At 46.3% G+C, this 25,665-nt stretch overlaps 1 protein-coding gene across 1 annotated transcript; it reads right to left on the minus strand.

Annotated features, from left to right (window-relative positions):
- Window positions 1–216: 216 nt before the first annotated feature.
- Window positions 217–23,420, minus strand: LOC308333228 (guanine nucleotide-binding protein subunit alpha-13-like). The gene is made up of 5 exons (XM_080789464.1): window positions 22,868–23,420; window positions 17,611–17,837; window positions 3,028–3,078; window positions 2,187–2,387; window positions 217–1,788 (listed from the first exon to the last, which is right to left on the minus strand). Exons 1-5 carry the CDS (start codon window positions 23,199–23,201, stop codon window positions 1,417–1,419), a joined length of 1,185 nt encoding a protein of 394 aa, XP_080645590.1. The 5' UTR covers window positions 23,202–23,420; the 3' UTR covers window positions 217–1,416.
- Between the last annotated feature and the right edge of the window lie 2,245 nt (window positions 23,421–25,665).

Consider the following 25,665-nt stretch of genomic DNA (forward strand, 5'->3'; position numbering starts at 1 on the left):
GGAATAGAAAGGCAACTTTTTTTTTCTTTCTTAAATCACGCACGTGCACGTACAGTACATGTGATACACAGAGGAGTGCATAGAGAGAAACACAGGCACTGGAACGCACGAACACACACACACACACACACACACACAACCACACCGAGAACACACACACCGAGAACACACACACACACACACACACACACACACACAACCACACACACACACACACACAGTTTAAACAGTGATCATCGGGTCAGTCTCCGTTAAGACAACAATAATGTAGAAACTCAGGCATTGTGGTTGTAATCCTCGGTTCTCACAATCAAGTCAGTCAGTCGGTCGGTTTGGTCCTGTGATGCAGCTCAGGGCGGTGGGGGGGGGGGGGGGGGGGGGGGGCGGGGGGAGGGTCCCCAGCCCCTCCCCTAAACCCACCCACCACCTACCAATAGTCTAAGAGGCTCCATCGATCGTCTCTTCTTCGGAAGGGACTAAAAATAAAACAACAACTAGAACAGCATAAAAGCAACGACGGAAGATGAAAGACCACCGGACGCTGCCAGGGCGTTCTTCTACGTGTGACTCTCTCTCCGTTCCTCGCCGAGGCTGGCTGGGGGGGGGTCTCCTATGGTGGTGGCGGCGGGGGGGGGGGGAGGAGGAGGAGAGGCTGCTCTCTCTTACCTCCGACTCCTCCGCAAATAAACGCTGCTTACGTACGCGAACGCACCGAAAACAGCCCATCTACGACCCGCGCCGCTTTGCGAGCTCGTTGGGGGTCGGTCGGGCTGCTCGTAGCGCGCCACTCGGTGGAGCTTGTAGGAAGAACGACTGACACATAGAAACATAAGCTTTTTCAGAAAACTGTCAGGATGTAGAAGACATTTTTAGAATCTGATCTCAGGTCAGAATGGGTTAAGTTGGAGGAGGAGGAGGAGGAGGAGGAGGAGGAAGGGGAGGGGGTGGTTTGGGTAGTCGATCCGGTCGGCGTGTCATTAGTCGTGCGGTCGGCGTCGGTGTCATTGCAGCATGAGCTGCCGGAGGTTGTCGTGTAGAGGATGGTGTGTCCTTGGCGTGTACAGGATGGTGTGTCCTTGGCGTGTACAGGATGGTGTGTCCTTGGCGTGTACAGGATGGTGTGTCCTTGGCGTGTAGAGGATGGTGTGTCCTTGGCGTGTACAGGATGGTGTGTCCTTGGCGTGTAGAGGATGGTGTGTCCTTGGCGTGTACAGGATGGTGTGTCCTTGGCGTGTAGAGGATGGTGTGTCCTTGGCGTGTACAGGATGGTGTGTCCTTGGCGTGTACAGGATGGTGTGTCCTTGGCGTGTACAGGATGGTGTGTCCTTGGCGTGTAGAGGATGGTGTGTCCTTGGCGTGTAGAGGATGGTGTGTCCTTGGCGTGTTACAGGACGGTGTGTCATTCCTTGTCGCGTGTCATTGCAGCATGAGCTGCCGGAGGTTGTCGTGCAGGATGGTGTCCTTGACGTCCCTGAACACCAGGCGGATGTTCTCCGTGTTGATGGCGGTGGTGAAGTGGTGGTAGAGCGGCCGCTGGGACGCGTCGCGGCGCCGCCCGCGGAAGCACTCCACCAGGAAGGCCTGCACGGCGGCCAGGCTGTGCTCCGGGCCGCCGTAGTCCGGGAAGTAGTCGGCCAGCGGCACGGCCGCCACCTTCTCCTCCAGCAGGTCCGTCTTGTTGAGGAACAGGATGATGGACACGTTGCTGAACACGCGGTTGTTCACGATGGTCTCGAAGATGTTGAGGGACTCGCGGAGACGGTTGGTCTGACGGTCCTCCATCAGCACCTAACAGGGCAGACAGACAGGCAGACAGGCAGGCAGGCAGGCAGGCAGGCAGGCAGGCAGACAGGCAGGCAGGCAGGCAGACAGAAAGAAGAGAAATAAAAAAAGTGTCAACAAGTTAATGTGACTATATATATGTATGTATTTTTTTAATTCCTTTAGCTATTGAAACATGGCAGATAACAGGATCATAGTGTGTGCACATCTTTGAATATGTTTATATTTTATAAATCAAACATTTTTAACTCAAATCTTTGCTCTCTGATTGGCTACCTGGTTTTACATGGAGTTAATCTGATTGGTTATGATATACATTAGTTCCTCTCTGATTGGCCAACTGGTCGTACATGGAGTTAATCTGATTGGTTATGATATACATTAGGTCCTCTCTGATTGGCTACCTGGTCGTACTCCGACGAGGACACCAGGAAGAGGATGGAGGTGACCGAGTCGAAGCACTCGAACCAGCGCCGCCGCTCCGACCTTTGACCCCCGACGTCCACCATCTTGAACGGAACGTTCCGGATCTCAAAGTCGTACTCGTGGATACCCTTGGTGGGTTTACGGGCCAGCAGGATATCCTGTTGACTGGGGATGTAGTTCTGTGGACAATAACATGAACTACATTAATGGTGGGTTCACAGGGCCAGCAGGATATCCTGTTTACTGGGGATGTAGTTCTGTGGACAATAACATGAACTACATTAATGGTGGGTTCACGGGGCCAGCAGGATATCCTGTTTACTGGGGATGTAGTTCTGTGGACAATAACATGAACTACATTAATGGTGGGTTTACGGGGCCAGCAGGATATCCTGTTGACTGGGGATGTAGTTCTGTGGACAATAACATGAACTACATTAATGGTGGGTTTACGGGGCCAGCAGGATATCCTGTTGACTGGGGATGTAGTTCTGTGGACAATAATATGACAGTGTTTAACTGGGAAATGTAGTTCTACTAGTGAGGGACGTGTGACACAGGCAGACAATAATAGGACAGTGAATGCAGTTCTGTGGTGTAAACAGCAAATCTACAATCTCACAACGTGTCACATTGTGATATACTGTGAGCTTGTAGATCTGCTAACTGATCAAATATATACCTGTATATATATATATATTGTATTTCATGATGGATTAGGTCTTAGTTCAGTGATAAGTGTTACAGTTACTGTACACGTGATGTGTTCATTACAAGGTCCACTCTAGACTCTATAATCAGCTGTTGTAATAAACTCACCGGATCACCAAGTTTATCTACATTGTCCAAGAAATACTTCACCGACTCGCCCTGCATGGAGAGAGAGAGAGAGAGAGAGAGAGAAAGACAGAGAGAGAGACAGAGAGAGAGAGAGAGAGAGAGGAGTGCATCCTCATGTCAATCATGGGTGATTCATCTTCACACACTGTAACAAACATACATTTCTGACATGGTTTACGTGACAATAAGTTGTAGCGAACATCCCGTCCTGTTAGAGAGGCTCTGGTCCTGACAGACGGCCTCTGCGTGTTTATAGGAGGTTAAACCCTTTTGGTGTTAGCATTATGCTGTGCTTTAGCTATTTTTTGGAAAATCGAAGAACGACTGACATAGAAACATAGCTTTTTCAGAAAACTGTCAGGATGTAGAAGACATTTTTATAGAATCTGATCTCAGGTCAGAATGGAAAACTGTCAGGATGTAGAAGACATTTTATATAGAATCTGATCTCAGGTCAGAACGGAAAACTGTCAGGATGTAGAAGACATTTTATATAGAATCTGATCTCAGGTCAGAATGGAAAACTGTCAGGATGTAGAAGACATTTTATAGAATCTGATCTCAGGTCAGAATGGAAAACTGTCAGGATGTAGAAGACATTTTTAGAATCTGATCTCAGGTCAGAATGGAAAACTGTCAGGATGTAGAAGGACATTTTTATAGAATCTGATCTCAGGTCAGAATGGAAAACTGTCAGGATGTAGAAGACATTTTATATAGAATCTGATCTCAGGTCAGAATGGAAAACTGTCAGGATGTAGAAGGACATTTTTATAGAATCTGATCTCAGGTCAGAATGGAAAACTGTCAGGATGTAGAAGGACATTTTTATAGAATCTGATCTCAGGTCAGAATGGAAAACTGTCAGGATGTAGAAGACATTTTATATAGAATCTGATCTCAGGTCAGAATGGAAAACTGTCAGGATGTAGAAGACATTTTATATAGAATCTGATCTCAGGTCAGAATGGAAAACTTTCAGGATGTAGAAGAACATTTTTATAGAATCTGATCTCAGGTCAGAATGGAAAACTGTCAGGATGTAGAAGGACATTTTTATAGAATCTGATCTCAGGTCAGAATGGAAAACTGTCAGGATGTAGAAGACATTTTATAGAATCTGATCTCAGGTCAGAATGGAAAACTGTCAGGATGTAGAAGACATTTTATATAGAATCTGATCTCAGGTCAGAATGGAAAACTGTCAGGATGTAGAAGACATTTTATATAGAATCTGATCTCAGGTCAGAATGGAAAACTGTCAGGATGTAGAAGGACATTTTTATAGAATCTGATCTCAGGTCAGAATGCGTTAAACGACCACTCTTCCCCTGTGTTCAGTGGACAGACCAATCACAGAGCAGAGCAGAGAGTTCACAACGCTCCATTTATCACATTCTGGGCGGGAAATCCCTTTTGGTGTTTTAAGCATTATGTCATACTTAAGCTATTGAAAAATACCAGATCTACAAGCTCATGTAGCGCGGCACCGACTGGCGCGCTATGAGCTTGTAGATCTGGTCATCTGAGGTCAGGGGTCACTAGCATGTCCTACAGAGGTCAGGGGGTCACGAGCATGTGACTGGGGTTAAAAAAAAGGGAAAAAATAAAATCACACTTGTGTGAAGTGAGAGGTGCTTATTATCATGATGAAGTCACCCACTTACGTCATTTGCCATTGATTTAGCAATTGACGTTGATGTACAGAAGCATTTACGTCTTACAAAGTCCATAGACTTAGCCACACACATGACGTCACAGGCCGGACACACAATGCCAGGAAAAAAAGGTGAAAAAAAAAGAAGTGACCTTGTTGGCAGTGAGCACACTGTTGGTTGTCATGGCTACCAGTTCCCACCTGATGTTGTGTGGGAGTTCGGTCTGATCCAGACCGTACTGGATAACTGCTAGTTTACATAACGTCTTAAGAGTAGGACTCAGGTCTAAGATGAACAGGTCATCTATGGGTGTGAGACCTCTGTGTTCGGAGTAACCTCCAAAGAGGATGATACGATCTCCCATAATGCAACAGCACATACCAACCATTGGACCCGGGCCTTTCCCCTTGGGCTCAACCTTCTTCCAGGTTAAGGTCTCTGGGTTGAATTTCCATATATTATTGAAGGTCTGATTCTGGTTGCAGCCACCAAATATGTACAGCTCTCCATTGTAGTTAAAGGCTGAATGACAGTAGCGTCCTTTTGGAAGAGGCTGTGCAGAAGGTGTGCTCATCCAGTGGTCGGTCTCTGTGTCAAACACTCTGATGGTGTTGTGGCACCGACCCCCCCTCCAGCCCCCAAATACAAACATCTTTGTCCCAATGATGGTAGCAGAGTGACACCATGAAGCAGGAGGTGGAGTTCCTCTGGTGTTAATTAAGGACCAGACCATTGTGCTGGTGTCCAACTTGTACATGTCATTAGTACTTCCAGTCAGATGGTTGTGTCCTCCATAGATAAACATGTCCTCCTTCAACACACAGGCTGAGTGGCCCCTCCTCTCCTCTGGAACAGCTCCAGAAACCCTGCTGGGTTTCAACCACATGTGGGCGTCCACATCAAATGCATAAAGCTCATTGTCGTACTCCATTCCCCAGCGGCCTCCCCAGATGTAGACTGTATCTTCTATCAGCACAGCTGTGTGTCCCCAGCGCATGGATGGAACCTCAAGGAGACCGTCTCCTCTTCCAGGACTCACTGGAGGTAACTTCTTCCAGCATAAAGACATTGTGTTGAAGACATGGACATCCATCTGATCCTTATTGTTCTCTCCATCATAGCCTCTAAAGGAATACAGTTTGTTCCTCACTGCTACAGCAGCATGAAAGGCACGCTTTGGTCCTCCTGTTTTGGAAATGGTCCAACGCAACATCTGTCTGTCTGTCTGTCTGTCTGTCTCCCTCTCCCTCCCGACGTGAACAGTCAGTATCAACACAACACATCATCTTATATATCCTGGTGTGAAATCACACGCAACACAAACTGTTACCATGCACGCCTAAACAACACCAATTTGCACAGCAGTTCTCATCTGCACCCTTTTTTATTCTGGCAATAAAATGGTTTTAAGATCCAATAATGAGTTGTTTGTTTAGGGCAGTTATGATTGTTTTTGCCAACCAAGTCTATGGAATTAATGTTAGTTATCCACAAGAAAATAGCTGATCTACAAGCTCTCAACGCATCGCGCTGTGACAATTTTGAGCTTGTAGATCGGCTATTTTTGCTATATTCGACTTGGAATCCTGAAAATTTAAATTGTTATGTAATTTCAAATGCCTTTAATTATACGTGTGTTGAGCATTGAGCTACTAATCTAGACTGAAGTAATTAAAGCGGGTCATGTTCACATGTTGTGGAAGCTGAAACCAGTATTATATCAGTGTTCTGACATTAACCTGAGGGCCACATTAAGTGAAGGTGGGGGGGCCGCATGTGGCCCCCGGGCCGCCAGTTGCCCACCCCTGCTCTACAGGCAAGCAACAACACAGCACCATAGACGTGTAGAGCAAAGAATACACAAAGTGTGAGTGCACAGTACAGTTACTGTACTGTACTGTACACTAGTATGTTCAGCTCCTATTCCGTAGCACTGCATCCGTCTCTCTTTATATGCTACTACGAGTCCATACCCGTTAGGGGTTAAAAAACAGCCAAGGAACGCACACACAGGCACGTGCACGCCGACGTGCTGTGAGACAGACAGACAGACAGACAGACAGACAGACAGACAGACAGACAGACAGACAGACAGACAGACAGACAGACAGACAGACAGACAGACAGACAGACAGACAGACAGCCATGGTGGATTTGCACAGAGAAGGAAGTAGGGAGCCTGATGCAAACTCCTGTTCTTCCTGAGCGTGTGTACAGTACAGAATACAACATTATATGTACACATGCGTTTGTCAAGGAACCTTGGTGAACAGTGAAGCGTGCCTGTCAGAGTGTGTGTGTGTGTGCGTGTGCGTGTGCGTGTGCGTGTGTGTGTGTGTGTGTTTCTGTGGTATTCCTGGGACAACGTGCCCAGACACAGAGACTTGTGCTCTGCAGCGACTGGAGGCATTCCTTTATCTGTGCAGGGAGGCCTGACCCTGTGTGTGTGTGTGTGTGTGTGTGTGTGTGTGACTGTGTGTGTGTGGCCTCAAATTGGCACACCGTTTGCACACTAACCAGACAATTATTAAATTGATCCCTTTATCTCTCTCTCTCTCCCCCTCTCTCTCCCCCTCCCCCCCACTCTCTCTCTCTCTCTCTCTCTGTCTCTCTCCCTCTCTCTCCAATTATTTTAATGCAATTATTGTTATGATGTAAGATCCATGCCCACACATAGGATGATATTCATTCATCATGGCTCTGTCCTCGCCCCCCCCCCCCCCCCCCCCCTGGATCTCTCACTGAACAGACTCACTGGACAGAAGACAGACTCACTGGACAGAAGACAGGCTCACTGGACAGAAGACTCACTCATTGGACAGAAGACAGACTCACTGGACAGAAGACAGGCTCACTGGACAGAAGACAGGCTCACTGGACAGAAGACAGACTCATTGGACAGAAGACAGACTCACTGGACAGAAGACAGACTCACTCATTGGACAGAAGACAGACTCACTGGACAGAAGACAGACTCACTCATTGGACAGAAGACAGACTCACTGGACAGAAGACAGACTCACTCATTGGACAGAAGACAGACTCACTGGACAGAAGACAGACTCACTCATTGGACAGAAGACAGACTCACTGGACAGAAGGCAGAACCGGGCCGTGGTTCTGTCAGCTACACTTCCACCATCAGAGGCTCTTCTAGAGTAGTAACCTGTGGGTCTGCAGCGGTACTGTACTGTACTGTATTTATTGTGTATTCTCGTGTATGTGATGTACTGTGACGTTATATGCTAGCTATTAGGGATGCGCCGATCAATCGGTTGCCGATCGATCGGTGGCCGATCACCGATCGATCGGATCGGATCGGCCGTGCAAAATCCACCGATCCGCGAAACCGATCTCCAAAGCAAAAATCAGCGCCGTTTACATCCAAAAATAATGTGTCACTTTCTCGGTTCTGCACCGCTTAATGGAGAAGTATAGCACTGGCAGCGCAACGAATACCCCCCCACACACACACACCCCAGGGAGGGAGGGGGGAGAGAGAGAGAAAAGAGAGAGAGAGAGCGAGAAAGAGCACGCACGTCTTCACCCCAGCGAGGGAGGGAGCTCATCATCTCCAGTCCAGTAGTTAGCAAAGGGAGCTAAGTGCTAACTATAATCCAAATTGTTAGACAAGTAGTGTGCCCTGGCCTGACACAACTTTCTTAGAAATGTGCATGTTGCAGCCAGCCAGTAAGGGTTACTGCATTTCACGGTTTTCGGGAGGGCGGGGGGGCAGTCGGTTTGGGGGGGTTCCCGACGGCTGCGCGTCGCTTCCTCCTCTGACAGAGGGGAGGCGAGTAAGCGACACAGTCAGAAACCCCCTTTGTTCAATCGAAGGCCCCCTCACTGCAGCTGTGTAGGGGTGAGGATCGCGTGATGATTCTAATGTAGGCTACAGAATTCTATAAGTCACCACTTTTGGTGTGACACACAGCTTCTGTTTCTGTTTACAATGCGTTGTCAACACGTGTTGAGTTGACAAAGATTGACAGATTTCGGATAAGACTGATAGTTTATCCGTTAGTAATTAGGCTGAGGCACACAGAATCACACTACTTTTGGATTTATTGGGATTGGCTTTTTGGGGAAAAGAGGGGGAGGAGGTGATCAAGCAGCTCCACAAGACCACAACATATTTGGTAGGCTCACGGCTGCATTTATTTTCCTTTTTTTTTCTCTCGAGGGTGCATGGGATGATGGGAGCCCCTCCAGCAGGCTAGGGAGCTCCGCTCAGGCTAGCGGAAAATGACCGCGGGCGCGGGTTGCCAGGTTTTTTTATAAGTAAAAAAAAAAATAATAATAAATAAATTAAAATTAAATTAAAAAAAATATTAAAAAAGATCGGGATCGGGATCGGAATCGGCCGATCTTTTTTAAAAAGATCGGTGATCGGGATCGGCCCCCAAAAACGTGATCGGAGCATCCCTACTAGCTATGGATATATATCTAAATATATATATACACCCCCCCACCCAGTGTACAGTAGCATCCATCCATCCACTCCAGTCCAGTGCACAATAGCATCCATCCACTCCAGTCCAGTGTACAGTAGCATCCATCCATCCACTCCAGTCCAGTGTACAATAGCATCCATCCACTCCACTCCAGTCCAGTGTACAGTAGCATCCATCCATCCACTCCAGTCCAGTGTACAGTACCGTAGCTACCATCTAGTCCAGTCTCCGTGTTTTTCAAAGTGCTGTACAGTGCTTAGCCTTTAATCTTCACAGAACTCACCTAACCTGAAAAACCGGCGTGTGCGTGCGTGTGTGTGTGTGTGCGTGTGTGTGTGTGTGTGTGTGCGTTCTCTCACTCATGTTCGACTGTATTACTGTACTTTTGAAGAGCAAACGTCCACACAAACTACAGTAGAATACAGAATACAGTAGAATCTGTGAGAAGGTTTTCCTTTTTATGCTAAGAACGGCTTTTTAGAGACAGATTTTACAATTACGGGAAGTTAGACATTAGAAATGAGCTTTGATGGAACAGAGATGGAGTCATGGCTGATCTACACATCATCAAATAGCTGATCTACACATCATCAAATAGCTGATCTACCAGCCAACAAGGTGCGATGGCTTCTTCTTAGATCAGCTATTTTTCAGCTTTAGGCTTAAAAAAAAAGGCTGTATAACCCCCCCCCCCCCGTCTTAAATGTTAATGTCCTCAGAAGTATAGTAACATAGTTCAGTGTGCGTGCGTGTGCGTGTGTGTGTGCGAGTGCCGTGGGTGCGTGTGTGTGTGTGTGTGTGTGCATGCATGCATGTGTGTGTGTGTGTGCATGCATGTGTGTGTGTGTGCGTGCGGTGTGTGTACTGTGGGTGCGTGTGTGTGCATGCGTGTGTGTGTGTGTGTGTGCATGCGTGTGTGTGTGTGTGTGTGTGTGTGTGTGTGTGTGTGTGTGTGTGCCGTGGGTGTGTGTTTAAGGGTTGGGTTACACACAGAGAGAAGTGCAGTGGATAGTGGCCGTTAGAATAGTGAGACGTGACACCAGAGAACAGATAATAGACTACCTGTCCTACTACTGTCTGTTACTGTCCTACTGCCGTCTGTTACTGTCTGTTACTGTCCTACTACTGTCTGTTACTGTCCTACTGCTGTCTGTTACTGTCCTACTGCCGTCTGTTACTGTCTGTTACTGTCCTACTGCTGTCTGTTACTGTCCTACTGTTGTCCGTTACTGTCTGTTACTGTCCTACTGCTGTCTGTTACTGTCCTACTGCTGTCTGTTACTGTCCTACTGCCGTCTGTTACTGTCTGTTACTGTCCTACTGCTGTCTGTTACTGTCCTACTGTTGTCCGTTACTGTCTGTTACTGTCCTACTGCTGTCTGTTACTGTCCTACTGCTGTCTGTTACTGTCCTACTGCCGTCTGTTACTGTCTGTTACTGTCCTACTGCTGTCTGTTACTGTCCTACTGCCGTCTGTTACTGTCCTACTACTGTCTGTTACTGTCCTACTGTTGTCCGTTACTGTCTGTTACTGTCCTACTGCTGTCTGTTACTGTCCTACTGCTGTCTGTTACTGTCCTACTGCCGTCTGTTACTGTCTGTTACTGTCCTACTGCTGTCTGTTACTGTCTGTTACTGTCCTACTGCTGTCTGTTACTGTCCTACTGCTGTCTGTTACTGTCCTACTGCCGTCTGTTACTGTCTGTTACTGTCCTGCTGCTGTCTGTTACTGTCTGTCGCTCCCTAAATCTAAATGTGTTTCTCCAGAAAGGAGAAGCTTCCCCGCTCAAAAATCACAAGCTTTTTAAACACTCTAGACTAGATTACGTTTCAACATCGTTGACCCATTCTGACCTCAGATCAGATTAAAAGAAACAGTTAAGTATCTTGTCCACGCTGCCAGTAGAATACATTAAAAAAAAAATCATTAGAGGTCGGCCTTGGCTGAAACCTTCAAATATGGAGATGACTGGCGTCATAGTAGTGATGTCTTACAGCGCATGAGTGACGTCATAGACTGGTCACATGGGGTCTGGTTTAGTTGACTCAATGTTTTCTGTTTTTCCTTCTTCTAGTGACCTTGTTGGCAGTGAGCACACTGTTGGTTGTCATGGCTACCAGTTCCCACCTGATGTTGTGTGGGAGTTCTGATTGGTCCAGACCATACTGAATAACTGCTAGTTTACATAAAGTCTTAAGAGAAGGACTCAAGTCTAAGATATACAGCTCATCAGAAGTACTGTGGTCTCCCTTGAATCCTCCAAAGAGGATGATACGATCTCCCATAATGCAACAGCACATATCATATATTGGACCTGGTCCTTTCCTCTTGGGCTCAACCTTCTTCCAGGAGAAAGTCTCTGGACTGAATTTCCACACATCATTGAAGGTCTGGTTACCGTTCCTGCCACCAAACATGTACAGCTCTCCATTGTAGGTAAAGGCTGAATGATCACTGCGTCCTTCTGGAAGAGGCTGTGCAGAAGGTGTGCTCATCCAGAGTTCGGTCTCTGTGTCAAACACTCTGATGGTGTTGTTGTACCGACCCCCCATATAGCCCCCAAATACAAACATCTTTGTCCCAATGATGTTAGCAGAGTGAACATATGAAGCAGTAGCTGGAGTTCCTCTGGTGTTAATGAAGGACCAGACCATTGTGCTGGTGTCCAACTTGTACATGTCATTAGTCCATCCAGTCAGATTGGTGTCTCCTCCATAGATAAACATGTCCTTCCCCAACACACAGGCTGAGTGGCACCACCTCGTCTCTGGAACAGCTCCAGAAACCCTGCTGGGTTTCAACCACAGCTGGGCGTCCACTTCAAATGCATAAAGCTCATTGTAGTACTCCTCTCCCCAGCGGCCTCCCCAGATGTAGACTGTATCTTCTATCAGCACAGCTGTGTGTCCCCAGCGCCTGGATGGAACCTCAAGGTGACCGTCTCCTCTTCCAGGACTCACTGGAGGTAACTTCTTACAGCATAAAGACATAGTGTTGAAGACATGGACATGCATCTGTTCCATGTTGTTCCCTCCATCATACCAGCCTCCAAAGGAGTAAAGTTTGTTCCTCACTGCTACAGCAGCATGAAAGGCTCGCTTTGGTCCTCCTGTTTTGGAAATGGTCCAACGCAACATCACCCTGTCTGTCTGTCTGTCTCTCTCGACGTGAACAGCCAGTATCAACACAACACATCATCTTATATATCCTGGTGTGAAATCACACGCAACACAAACTGTTGCCATGCATGCCTAAACAACACCAATTTGCACAGCAGTTCTCATCTGCACCCTTTTTAATTCTGGCCATAATAATGGTTTTATTAAGATCCAATAATGAGTCGTTTGTTTAGGGCAGTTATGATTGTTTTTGCCAACCAAGTCTATGGAATTTAATGTTTGTTATCTACAAGCTCTCAACGCATCGCACTGCGATGCGTTGAGAGCTTGTAGATCAGCTATTTTCGGGGCGTGACCCGACACCCTTTAGCTACTGAAGATGTGGCGTAGGGCATGGATCTCTACACAGAGGACAGATTCTCTCACCGCTAAATGTCGCGTTGAAGTTCAGGAGAGTTTGAAAAGAGGCAATTCTCTCCTGCTGCTGGCATGGAAAAGAGGAGCATGTGTAGTATTTTCACTGTTCTGCATTTGTGGTCTGGAGAGGGCAGTTGTGATCTGTTCTGTTCTGTCCTATAAACGCTGCCTTTCTGTCCTATAAACGCTGTCTTTCTGTCCTCCTCTGACTGTGTCCTCAATAAAACGTTGTCTCTGTGGCTACCAGTGTGTGTGTTCAGATAGGACACTTTGTGGTTCACTACCAGTGTGTGTTCAGATAGGACACTTTGTGGTTCACTACCAGTGTGTGTTCAGATAGGACACTGTGTGGTTCACTACCAGTGTGTGTTCAGATAGGACACTGTGTGGTTCACTACCAGTGTGTGTTCAGATAGGACACTGTGTGGTTCACTACCAGTGTGTGTTCAGATAGGACACTGTGTGGTTCACTACCAGTGTGTGTTCAGATAGGACACTGTGTGGTTCACTACCAGTGTGTGTTCAGATAGGACACTGTGTGGTTCACTACCAGTGTGTGTTCAGATAGGACACTGTGTGGTTCACTACCAGTGTGTGTTCAGATAGGACACTGTGTGGTTCACTACCAGTGTGTGTTCAGATAGGACACTGTGTGGTTCACTACCAGTGTGTGTTTAGATAGGACACTGTGTGGTTCACTACCAGTGTGTGTTCAGATAGGACACTGTGTGGTTCACTACCAGTGTGTGTTCAGATAGGACACTGTGTGGTTCACTACCAGTGTGTGTTCAGATAGGACACTGTGTGGTTCACTACCAGTGTGTGTTCAGATAGGACACTGTGTGGTTCACTACCAGTGTGTTCAGATAGGACACTGTGTGGTTCACTACCAGTGTGTGTTCAGATATAGGACAATTTGTGGTTCACTACCAGTGTGTGTTTAGATAGGACACTGTGTGGTTCACTACCAGTGTGTGTTCAGATAGGACACTGTGTGGTTCACTACCAGTGTGTGTTCAGATAGGACACTGTGTGGTTCACTACCAGTGTGTGTTCAGATAGGACACTGTGTGGTTCACTACCAGTGTGTTCAGATAGGACACTGTGTGGTTCACTACCAGTGTGTGTTCAGATAGGACACTGTGTGGTTCACTACCAGTGTGTGTTCAGATAGGACACTGTGTGGTTCACTACCAGTGTGTGTTCAGATAGGACACTGTGTGGTTCACTACCAGTGTGTTCAGATAGGACACTGTGTGGTTCACTACCAGTGTGTGTTCAGATAGGACACTGTGTGGTTCCTACCAGTGTGTGTTCAGATAGGACACTGTGTGGTTCACTACCAGTGTGTGTTCAGATATGACACTGTGTGGTTCACTACCAGTGTGTGTTCAGATAGGACACTGTGTGGTTCACTACCAGTGTGTGTTCAGATAGGACACTGTGTGGTTCACTACCAGTGTGTGTTCAGATAGGACACTGTGTGGTTCACTACCAGTGTGTGTTCAGATAGGACACTGTGTGGTTCACTACCAGTGTGTTCAGATAGGACACTGTGTGGTTCACTACCAGTGTGTGTTCAGATAGGACACTGTGTGGTTCACTACCAGTGTGTTCAGATAGGACACTGTGTGGTTCACTACCAGTGTGTGTTCAGATAGGACACTGTGTGGTTCACTACCAGTGTGTGTTCAGATAGGATAAGCTCGTGACTTCATAATAACTACATTGGATGTACAGGTTTTCTTTTTTTTCTTCCTTTCTTACATTTCCTGAGAAGTACAACATCGCCAGAACATGCACTCCAGTCTCCCACGCGCACACACACACACACACACACACACACATTTTCCTGTGTGTGTGTGTGTGTGTGTGTGTGTGTGTGTGTGTGTGTGTGTGTGTGTGTGTGTGTGTGTGTGTGTCGGGTGTTAAGGTTAGCTGTGTGTATGGTATTAGGAGTACGAGCAAAAAGAAAAAAAAAATGCAGGAAATCACAAATCTCACGAGCATTAGTAATTCCACCCAAACTGAAATCATTAATGAAGAAAATATCACATCCCTGATTAATCCAAAACACTGGCAAACTGTGAGGTCGGCGGTTATGTGTACTGTATGACTGTGTGTACGTTGTCTTTTTAGCTGGCTTCCAGTGTGTGTTTGTTAGTGTTAGTGTGTGTGACTGTGTGTGTGTGTGTGTGTGTGTGTGTGTGTGTGTGACTGTGTGTGTGTGTGGGCGGAGGGAGGGGAGGTGTTTGTAAGCAGAAAGCTGTTTAAGCACAGATCAACATTCCAGCTGCGATCATAGTCTTCATTCTGTTCTCTACTGTAGTCTGCACAACAATCTGCTATAGCACACACACACACACACACACACACACACACACACACACACACACACACACACACACACACACACACAGAGAGTAAAGTAGGAAAAGAAAAGAAAGAACGATATGGGAGGAGGAGGGTGAAAAACAGCTCTTGGCCTGAATAGAACTTCAAGTAGGTCTTCCTCTCTGGGTTTGTTCAGAGCAAACCTACACTTTATATGTATATATGTATAGTTTATATGTATATATGTATAGTTTATATGTATATATGTATAGTTTATATGTATGTATAGTTTATATGTATAGTTTATATGTATGTATGTATAGTTATATGTATAGTTTATATGTTTATATGTATAGTTTCATTATATAGATATTCCACTGTTCCGTTCTTAGCTTACGCATGTTTCATGATAAATACTGTTTTATGTATTGACGTATTGCCATGCTTTCGGTTCTTGCTTCCTGTAAATCGCTCAGTTCAATAAAAACAAATCAGCGCGACCTCGTGCCGAGACGGCACGCTCGCTGACACGCAAAACACTAGAAGAAGAGAGAGGTGTAAACAGGAAGCTGACCTAATCGCGTGTCAGAGACGCCAAACAGAGAGAGAGAGAGAGAGAGAGAGAGAGAGAGAGAGAGAGAGAAAAGAAGATCAGAGGAGAGGAGAGGAGAGGAGAGGAGAGGAGAGGAGAGGAGAGGAGAGGAGAGGAGAGGAGAGGAGAGGAGAGGAGAGGAGAGGAAACCCCTTTAGTTTCACTTTCAGTTCTACAACAGCTCTCAGATCAGATCCAGGGCCTGAGGACACATTTACACCAGTGGTAACCAACCTTTTCAAGCCCAAGAGCCCATTTTATTCCCAATTGTAAGCCAAGATCTACCACTAAAACGTGTTAGAAAAAACACTTGTTGTTTTTGCTATTTCTGACAGGCTCAATGCATGTGCACACGTCCACACAAAGACTAAAGCTTAAATTAGAATAAATACTTATAGCAAGTTATATTATCAATGTCAAATACTATTAAGACAAATGTATTAGAAATAAAGAATATTAGGACAAAAATACAAATAAACTTCTTTGTTGAGTTTTTTTTTAAATAAAACAAAATGCAAAGGACATGAATTGCTTTTACAGCACAATATTTTGTTTCTCATTTCAATGAATATTCACATTGGCAGATGTTCAAATGACATAGGCATAACATGACCATATATATTTGCACAGATATGGTGACATACTCTCAGGGTCAGCCCACCTTTAATGAGACTGCTGTGACTGCACTTTATCTGCAAGCGTTTTGAAAATCTGGTTCATATTTAGTGATTGCCAGTCTGAGGGTGTCATTAAGATGTGAGTCAGTCATACGAGTTCATGATAGCGTCCCCGACACAGTACAGTACAGTACAGTACAGTACAGTACCCACCATTGCTGCAAACAGTCTAAATATGTACCCGAGGGTGCTTTAGAATTGCGGCGCTGGCGTTAAATTATACATTATAAGACAAATGCAAATAGAGCGGGAGAATCGGAATAGGTAGGGTTTTTTATTTATTTAACCCATTTTGACCTTTGAAATTAAAACAATGTCGTTCTTCAAGTTAAAAAAAATTAGCAGACCTACAAGCTCGTAGTAGTACCACCAGTGTGTCTATGAATGTCGCTCTTCTCCCTTCTGGCTACAAAACTATGGAATGCACTTCCCATTGCAGTCAGAACTACAGAATCACTCCCAATCTAAACTATGGAATGCACTTCCCATTGCAGTCAGAACTACAGAATCACTCCCAATCTAAACTATGGAATGAACTTCCCATTGCAGTCAGAACTGCAGACTCACTCCCAATCTAAACTATGGAATGCACTTCTCATTGCAGTCAGAACTGCAGCCTCACTCCCAATCTAAACTATGGAATGCACTTCCCATTGCAGTCAGAACTGCAGCCTCACTCCCAATCTAAACTATGGAATGCACTTCCCATTGCAGTCAGAACTGCAGCCTCACTCCCAATCTAAACTATGGAATGCACTTCCCATTGCAGTCAGAACTGCAGCCTCACTCCCAATCTTCCGCCGTAGTCTGAAAACCCACCTTTTCAGACTCCATGTAGACTTAGATAGCATTTTATACATGTTACGTAGACAGCACTAGAATTGCATTTCATGTAGTCATAGGCAGCACTGTATAGTACTGTATAGTATAATATAGTATGTATAGTTTTATATGTATAGTTTCATTATATAGACATTCCACAGGTACGTTCTTAGCTTACGCATGTTTCATGATAAATGCTTTTTATGTATGTGATGTATTGCCATGCTTTTGTTCTTGCTTAATGTAAATCGCTCTGGATTAAGAGCGTCTGATAAATGCCTGTAAATTGTAATTGTGTGCGTGCGTGCGTGGCTGTGTGCGTGCCGTGTGTGGCTGTGTGCGTGGCTGCGTGCGTGCCTGCGTGCGTGAGTGGCTGTGTGTGCTTGGGTGCGTGGCTGCGTGCGTGTGCCGTGTGCGTGGCTGCGTGTGTGCGTGTGTGCCTGCGTGTGCGTGCCGTGTGCGTGTCTGCGTGCGTGCGCGGTACTGACCAGCTGGAACTCCCGGCGGCGGTCGTAGGCGTTCTGGATCCCCGAGTCGGCCCACAGGGCCCGGATGGAGGGCAGGTACCGGCGGAACACGGCGGCCTCCACCTGGCCCGACGCCATCTTGGCGCTGCGCGTGTCGAACGCCATCAGGCTGTCGCCGTGCTCCTGGTTGTCGGGGCAACCCCACGGGATGTGCAGCTTCCCCCGCGCGTCCACCAACACACGCACACCTATAGGGGGCGCCAATGGGGAGACAAGGGCAGGGGCTGAGTGGACCAATGGGGAGACAAGGCAGGGCTGAGTGGACCAATGGGAAGACAGGGCAGGGCTGAGTGGACCAATGGGGAGACTCAGACAAGGCAGGGCTGAGTGGACCAATGGGAAGACAAGGCAGGGCTGAGTGGACCAATGGGGAGACAAGGGCAGGGCTGAGTGGACCAATGGGGAGACTCAGACAAGGCAGGGCTGAGTGGACCAATGGGGAGACAAGGGCAGGGCTGAGTGGACCAATGGGGAGACAAGGCAGGGCTGAGTGGACCAATGGGGAGACAAGGGCAGGGCTGAGTGGACCAATGGGGAGACAAGGGCAGGGCCTAGTGGACCAATGAGGAGACAAGGCAGGGGCTGAATGGGACGACGGGATTGATTGGAGGAGAATAGGGTTGTAGGGTAGGGATGTTAATAGTTAATAATTGTTAATCGATCGTTTAAAAAGAAAATACTTCAATTAAACGTAACAGTTAACAACGTGGCCGAGGAACGCAGCTGTGTCCCCCCCCCCCACTCTACACCAAATCTTCTTAGATCGGCTATTCTGTCGTAATGTTCATCCTAGAAATGGGAGGCTCATGTGGTTATTTAATCACCATGGGAACATTATTCACACACACACACACACACACACACACACACACACACACACACACACACACACACACACCTTATACTTATTATAGTTGACCAGCAGGGGGTCCCTCAGGGCTCTATGCTAGATCCACCTCTTTTTCCCTTCCTGACAAGGGAAGACCTCATGTCTTAACCCATCTACCAAGCCTGTGACAACCGCGGCGTGAGCTTGTAGATCTGTTCTTTCACTGAGCGTTCACCTCCATAAATATGAAAGCTTCAGGAAGGGGGGGGCGGGGGGTTACAAATGGACCCTTACAGGTCTGTAACTCTGAGAGTTACAGAACCCTTACAGGTTCATGTTGGTTCCATTTCTACACTGAGAGTCAGAGTTAAGGGGGAACCTTTATGATAAAGAAAAAGGGATGAGAACCCCATGTCTGGTGTGTAGGCTACTGCTGAGCAGCAAAACACACTGAACCATGTCTGGTGTGTAGGCTACTGCTGAGCAGCAAAACACACTGAACCATGTCTGGTGTGTAGGCTACTGCTGAGCAGCAAAACACACTGAACCATGTCTGGTGTGTAGGCTACTGCTGAGCAGCAAAACACACTGAACCATGTCTGGTGTGTAGGCTACTGCTGAGCAGCAAAACACACTGAACCATGTCTGGTGTGTAGGCTACTGCTGAGCAGCAAAACACACTGAACCATGTCTGGTGTGTAGGCTACTGCTGAGCAGCAAAACACACTGAACCATGTCTGGTGTGTAGGCTACTGCTGAGCAGCAAACACACTGAACCATGTCTGTCTGGTGTGTAGGCTACTGCTGAGCAGCAAAACACACTGAACCATGTCTGGTGTGTAGGCTACTGCTGAGCAGCAAACACACTGCAGTATTTAGGTGCCCGTTGTGGTCCGATTGGAAGCAGAGCCAGCCTCCGCTGCTCAAACCAACTCCCTGTGGACCCGACTAAACATCTCGGGAACAAACGCACGCAGCCAACATACATACTGGGCTGTCCCGTCCTCGCCTACTTCTCACAACGCCGCTGAACCTAACGTTCTGCCCGTCACACAGAACCTGACAGAACCTAACGTACTGCCCATCACACAGAACCTGACAGAACCTAACTTACTTCCCGTCCCACAGAACCTGACAGAACCTAACTTAAAGTCGATCCCACAGAACCTGACAGAACCTAACTTACTGCCCATCCCACAGAACCTGACAGAACCTATAACTTAATGCCCATCCCACAGAACAAACCCAATGCTGAACCTAACTTACTGCCCAACCCACAGAACCTGACAGAACCTAACTTAAAGTCGATCCCACAGAACCTGACAGAACCTAACTTACTGCCCATCCCACAGAACCTGACAGAACCTATAACTTAATGCCCATCCCACAGAACAAACCCAATGCTGAACCTAACTTACTGTCCAACCCACAGAACCTGACAGAACCTAACTTAATGCCCTGCATCCCACAGAACAAAACCCAATGCTGAACCTAACTTACTGCCCAACCCAACAGATTCACAGAACCCACTATTTTCTCTGGCAAGTATAAAGCACGTTCGGTTGCAGAAAGGAACTCCGAGCCACAGCCCAAACTAACTATTAACCTACAGATACGACAAACAAACAAACCAGCAAGAAAAAACAGACAGGCTACTACAGACAGGCTACAAACACTCCGACATGGGCGTGTCTCCCCCGGGTCGGTAGCTCGGAGGGCAGATTCAGGGACTATTTGTGTCGCTTGCTACCCAGCCCCATGTGCACTCATCTGGGGTAGAAACACATGCGATTCCTCCCTCCCTGTACTGGCTTCCTCCAGCCGGGGACTCCCTCTCTCTTAGAGACTTGAACGCCCCCCCAGGCTAGGAGTCACATTCTGGGGGGAACATTCAGCCAACAAAGTGAGCCTATCTACTACAAGCTCTGGATCAGCTAATGTTTTGGTGGAAATGGAGGGAAAAAGTCAGGTCTGTTTTCCTTGAAGCCTTTAGAGGGCTTAAATGTTTAGCTCCCAGTGGCGGAACGTAAATAACTACATGACACTTTTACTTCTACTAACTCCCACTATACTTCCACTATATCTCAGATCCAAATATTGTATACTTTTACTCCACTAAGTTCATTTGAAAACTTCGGTTGCTTTGTAGATTTGAGTAATTACTACAGAACACACAAACCACTGTGAGCTCATAGATTTAGGCTTTAGATGTATTTATTTGGCTTTAGATGTATTGGAATACTTCTGCATTATGTGTACTTTCTACTTTTGTTAGAAAGTACAAAAAAGTACATTTTGCACTTTTACTCAAGCATGTTGATTTAATACCTGCACTTTTACGTGTAACAAACTGTAGTGTTTCTACATTGCAGCATTGATACTTTTACTAAAAGAAAGTAGTTATATTTTTTTTCACCACTGTTAGCTTAGCTACCACAACAAGGAGGCAAGATACCCGACATTACAGATGAATTTTGATATCAAATACTTCTACAGACTTTTACTTGTGACTATATAGATACACTATTTCTACCTACAGTAAAATATACCTATATGTTTCCACCACAGTTAGCTATAGCACCACAACAAGGAGGAAAAGATTGAATTAAGACACCTGGTACATTTTAATATCAACACTTCTACAGACCCACCTGGTACATTTTGATATCATTACTTCTACAGACCCACCTGGTACATTTTTATATCAATACTTCTACAGACCCACCTGGTACATTTTGATATCAATACTTCTGCAGACCCACCTGGTACATTTTGATATCAATACTTCTACAGACCCACCTGGTACATTTTGATATCAATACTTCTACAGACCCACCTGGTACATTTTGATATCAATACTTCTACAGACCCACCTGGTACATTTTTATATCAACACTTCTACAGACCCACCTGGTACATTTTGATATCAATACTTCTACAGACCCACCTGGTACATTTTTATATCAACACTTCTACAGACCCACCTGGTACATTTTGATATCAATACTTCTACAGACCCACCTGGTACATTTTGATATCAATACTTCTACAGACCCACCTGGTACATTTTGATATCAATACTTCTACAGACCCACTTCTACAACACACCATTTCTACAGCAGCGGATTATTTTACTTAAGACTTTTGACTACTTTTTCCCACCCACTGCTTAACAACATAGCGAAGCAGATCCGACTTGTTTTCAACTCTTTCGCAACTTCTCTCTCAACCAAGACTAGTTTTATGACCTCCAGCAGGCCAGCACAGCACCCTGCAGCCAACCCAGGCCAGCACAGCACCCTGCAGCCAACCCAGGCCAGCACAGCACCCTGCAGCCAACCCAGGCCAGCACAGCACCCTGCAGCCAACCCAGGCCAGCACAGCACCCTGCAGCCAACCCAGGCCAGCACAGCACCCTGCAGCCAACCCAGGCCAGCACAGCACCCAGCCCAGCCCTATAGACCCAGCCTGGGGCTCCCAGTCACCACCCAGAACCCAACAGCCAGCCCAGCCCAGCACAGCACCCAGCCCAGCACCCAGAACCCAGCCCAGACCACCCCTATAGACCCAGCCTGGGGCTCCCAGTCACCACCCAGAACCCAACAGCCAGCCCAGCCCAGCACAGCACCCAGCCCAGCCCTATAGACCCAGCCTGGGGCTCCCAGTCACCACCCATTACCCAACAGCCAGCCCAGCCCAGCACAGCACCCAGAACCCAGCCCAGACCACCCCTATAGACCCAGCCTGGGACTCCCAGACACCATGCACCAGCACCACCACCCAGCCCGAGAACCTATATCTAAGATTTGCAAAAAATCGGTGTCATGTAATGTTTTAAATCCTTTCTGAAAACCCACCTTTACGTTAAAGGGAAAGGCCTTTCTCTTCTTTAATTCCCTTTTGCATACCTTATTCTATATTTGATTATGTGTAGCCTATGCCTTTCATTTTGTGCTGGCTTTTATTCACTGATATCTTGTTGTTGTAACTGTCGTTGTTGTTTGTTTTTTACCCTGTTGTGACTTTGTGTCTTGAAATGTGCTGTATAAATAATCAACAACAACAACTTCCCCTCCCCAACTAACCAACCTTTGATCACATGGCTGTAGAATCAGATGGTGGACCTGAACTCCTCACTAACTAAGTTGGTTATTAGTTAACTTAACCAAGTAGGTTAATTAGGAGGCGTTACACTAACTAAACCAACCTTTGATCACGTCGCTATAGATGGTGTTTCTGAACTCCTACACTAACTATTAGTGAACTAAGTCAGTTCATTATAATCAGGAGTTACTAACCTTTGATCACGTCGCTATAGATGGTGTTTCTGAACTCCTACACTAACTATTAGTGAACTAAGTCAGTTCATTATAATCAGGAGTTACTAACCTTTGATGACGTTGCTGTAGATGGTGTTTCTGAACTCCTCCCGGGCGCTCTGGTCGAAGTCCTGCCCGTGGATGATGCGCATCTGCTTGAGGAAGGTGGACTTGCCGGACTCTCCGGCGCCCAGCAGCAGGATCTTCACCAGCCGCTTGACGTAGGTCTTCTGCCGGCTCAGGTCCCGGTCGATCTCCTTGGACCTCCGGAGCTGCTCCACCTCCCCGCTGCTGAGCAGACACGACACGGGCAGGCACACTTTGAGCACGGAGCGGCCGGGCAGGAAGGCCGCCATGTTTCTGCCGCCTCCTCCTCCTCCTCCACCGCTGCCGCCACCAGACATTTAACCTCCTTCAGGTTCACACAACAACTTCATGGAGAGGAGAGACCCTCTCTCCTCCTGGAGTCGGACCTCCTCCTCCTCCTCCTCCTCCTCCTGGCCTGGCCGAGGGTCTGGGGGTCCGCCGGGGGTCTGTGTGGGGCAGGAGGGTGTGTGTGTGTGGGGAGGGAGAGAGTATAGTTTGGGAGTATAGCAGTTCTCTCTCTCTCTCTCTCTCTTCCACAAGTTACAACTTCCTTGACTGTTGCTGTGTGTGTGTGTGTGTGTGTGTGTGTTCTCTCGTTTCCGCGCCCCGCCCGCGCGAACGCGCGCCCGCATACGCGCACGGCACGCACCCCGCTGGCTGGGCGTGTTCGGGCGCGCGCAAAACACACACACACACACACACACACACACACACACACACACACACACACACACACACACACACACACACACACACACAAGTCGCGCACACACACAGATATAACTGCCAAAAAAACTGAAACTGAAACAAGTTGTTTAGTTTGGCAGTAACTAACTATTGTCTTAATATTATGTATTGAGTTGTGTTTGAAATGTACAGTAATTCTGCAGACTATAAATACTTCAATCAATCAATCGATCAATCAATTAATAGTGAAATAGTCTCTACATATAATATAAGTATAGCCTACTACTACTACTACTACTACTACTACTACTACTATTAATAATAATTATTATTATAATTATAATAACAATAATACATTAAAATCATATCAATCAATCAACTTTATTCATTCAGACTCAGGTCCAGTTAAAAACAGACATTGATTGATTGATTGGTTGAATTAATATATTATTAGACAGAAATGCACAAACGAACACAAAAACCCTCTTGTTTCATTGTGGTCGCATTATTATATGTATTCAATTAATCATTAATCAACAGAGCATTTATTATGTATTCATTGAATGTTCAGATGAATTGAGGATGAACTTAAGGACCACAATGGGAACAAGAAGAAGCCATAATGCATTCTGGGGTGTAAATAAATCCTAGCAGAACTGGTGTTGAACTTCAACTGTACTTTATTGCTGACTGTACTTTTGTTCTACACTGTTAAATGAAACAGTGGTTCCCAAACGTCTTCATGTCAAGGTATAAACTTTATACCTTGACATGAAGACGGCTAATGAGGGTCAATTTGGGGTCCTTTATACTATAAAGGACCCCAAATTGACCCTCATTAGCCTGCGGACCCCCGTTTGAAAAAGGTATGCCAGGGACGGGACCCCCCATGAGGGACCCCCATGAGAGACCCCCCATGAGGGACCCCCCATGAGAGGAGATTTTTACGGCTCTCTAGCAGTGATTCTCAACCCGTTTAATTTCAAGGACCCCCAGTTTGACATGAATTAATCTACGGACCCCCCATTTAATGGCATTTCTATCTGAGACCCATGCAGACCCATGAGGGTCCATTTGGTTCCTAACTATCATTTAGCTGGGGACCCCCTGGAACTCCCTCAAGGACCCCTGGGTAATGGGTATATAGTTCCCACTTTGGGAACTATACTGAAATAAAGTATTCAATCAAAAATCAAAGCATAAAAAATAACAGCACAATACAATATCTTCAAAGAAATATAAAACACAACATATACAGATTTTTAATAGAAACGTGGGAAAGGAAAAAGAAAACAATAATCAATCAATGAATAACAAATAATAATTATAGTCAGACGACTGTTACGCCTCGGGGGCGTGCTTGTTGCTGTGCGCGTTCACGGCGGGGCTTGCTGGCGGACACGCGCAGCAGAAGCAGGGCCGAGCAGCCACGCCCCTTCCCTGAACTCAGGAAGTACAGTTGAATGATCATTTATAATAAATGTATTTAATATCTACAGTGATGTGTAGTGTTGTTGTCCGTTCATTGTCACGATACACATTATATAAACAAAACATTATGATTGATACGAAATGAAAAACTGAATTAACTAGAAGTGCAAAAATCCCACAAAGTCAGTTTAGTTTATTTGTTTGTAAACTGATCATTTCCAGAATATTCTGTGCACGCAAACGCGCGCGCGCGCACGCACGCACACACACACACACACACACACACGCACACACACACACACACACACACACGCACACACACACACACACACACACACACACACACACACACACACACACACACAAGTGTAATGCTTTATATGGTGTCGTCCACTAATAGTTCAGTTTTGTATTGAATTGTACTTGAAATGTACTGTAATTCTGCAAACTGTCAGTCAATCAATCAATCAGTAAATCAATCAATCAATCAATTCTATAATCAATCTATTATCAAGAAAAAAGAGAGAGATAAATATGTCATGGCTCTGTCTGGCGATGCAATGTCTCCATCTAGTGGACACATGTCGCCACCGCATGCAAATCTTCCAGCGTCCAGGGTAATTCACGGTGGGTGTTGATTGGTGGATATGTGGATCCCTCCCT

This window comes from Protomyctophum bolini (assembly GCF_963924005.1).
Source record: "Protomyctophum bolini genome assembly, chromosome: 18".
Taxonomy (NCBI): Eukaryota; Metazoa; Chordata; class Actinopteri; order Myctophiformes; family Myctophidae; genus Protomyctophum; species Protomyctophum bolini.

What these genes read in the sequence shown, in the direction of transcription:
- LOC308333228 (XM_080789464.1), bottom strand. Translation starts at nt 23,201, where the DNA reads ATGTCTGGTGGCGGCAGCGGTGGAGGAGGAGGAGGAGGCGGCAGAAAC. An exon ending in GCCGCCGGGAGTTCCAGCTG is followed by an intron (nt 3,079 to 17,610) that starts GTCAGTACCGCG and finishes CTCTCCATGCAG; the next exon opens with GGCGAGTCGGTGAAGTATTT. An exon ending in CCTCGTCGGAGTACGACCAG is followed by an intron (nt 1,789 to 2,186) that starts GTAGCCAATCAG and finishes CTGCCCTGTTAG; the next exon opens with GTGCTGATGGAGGACCGTCA.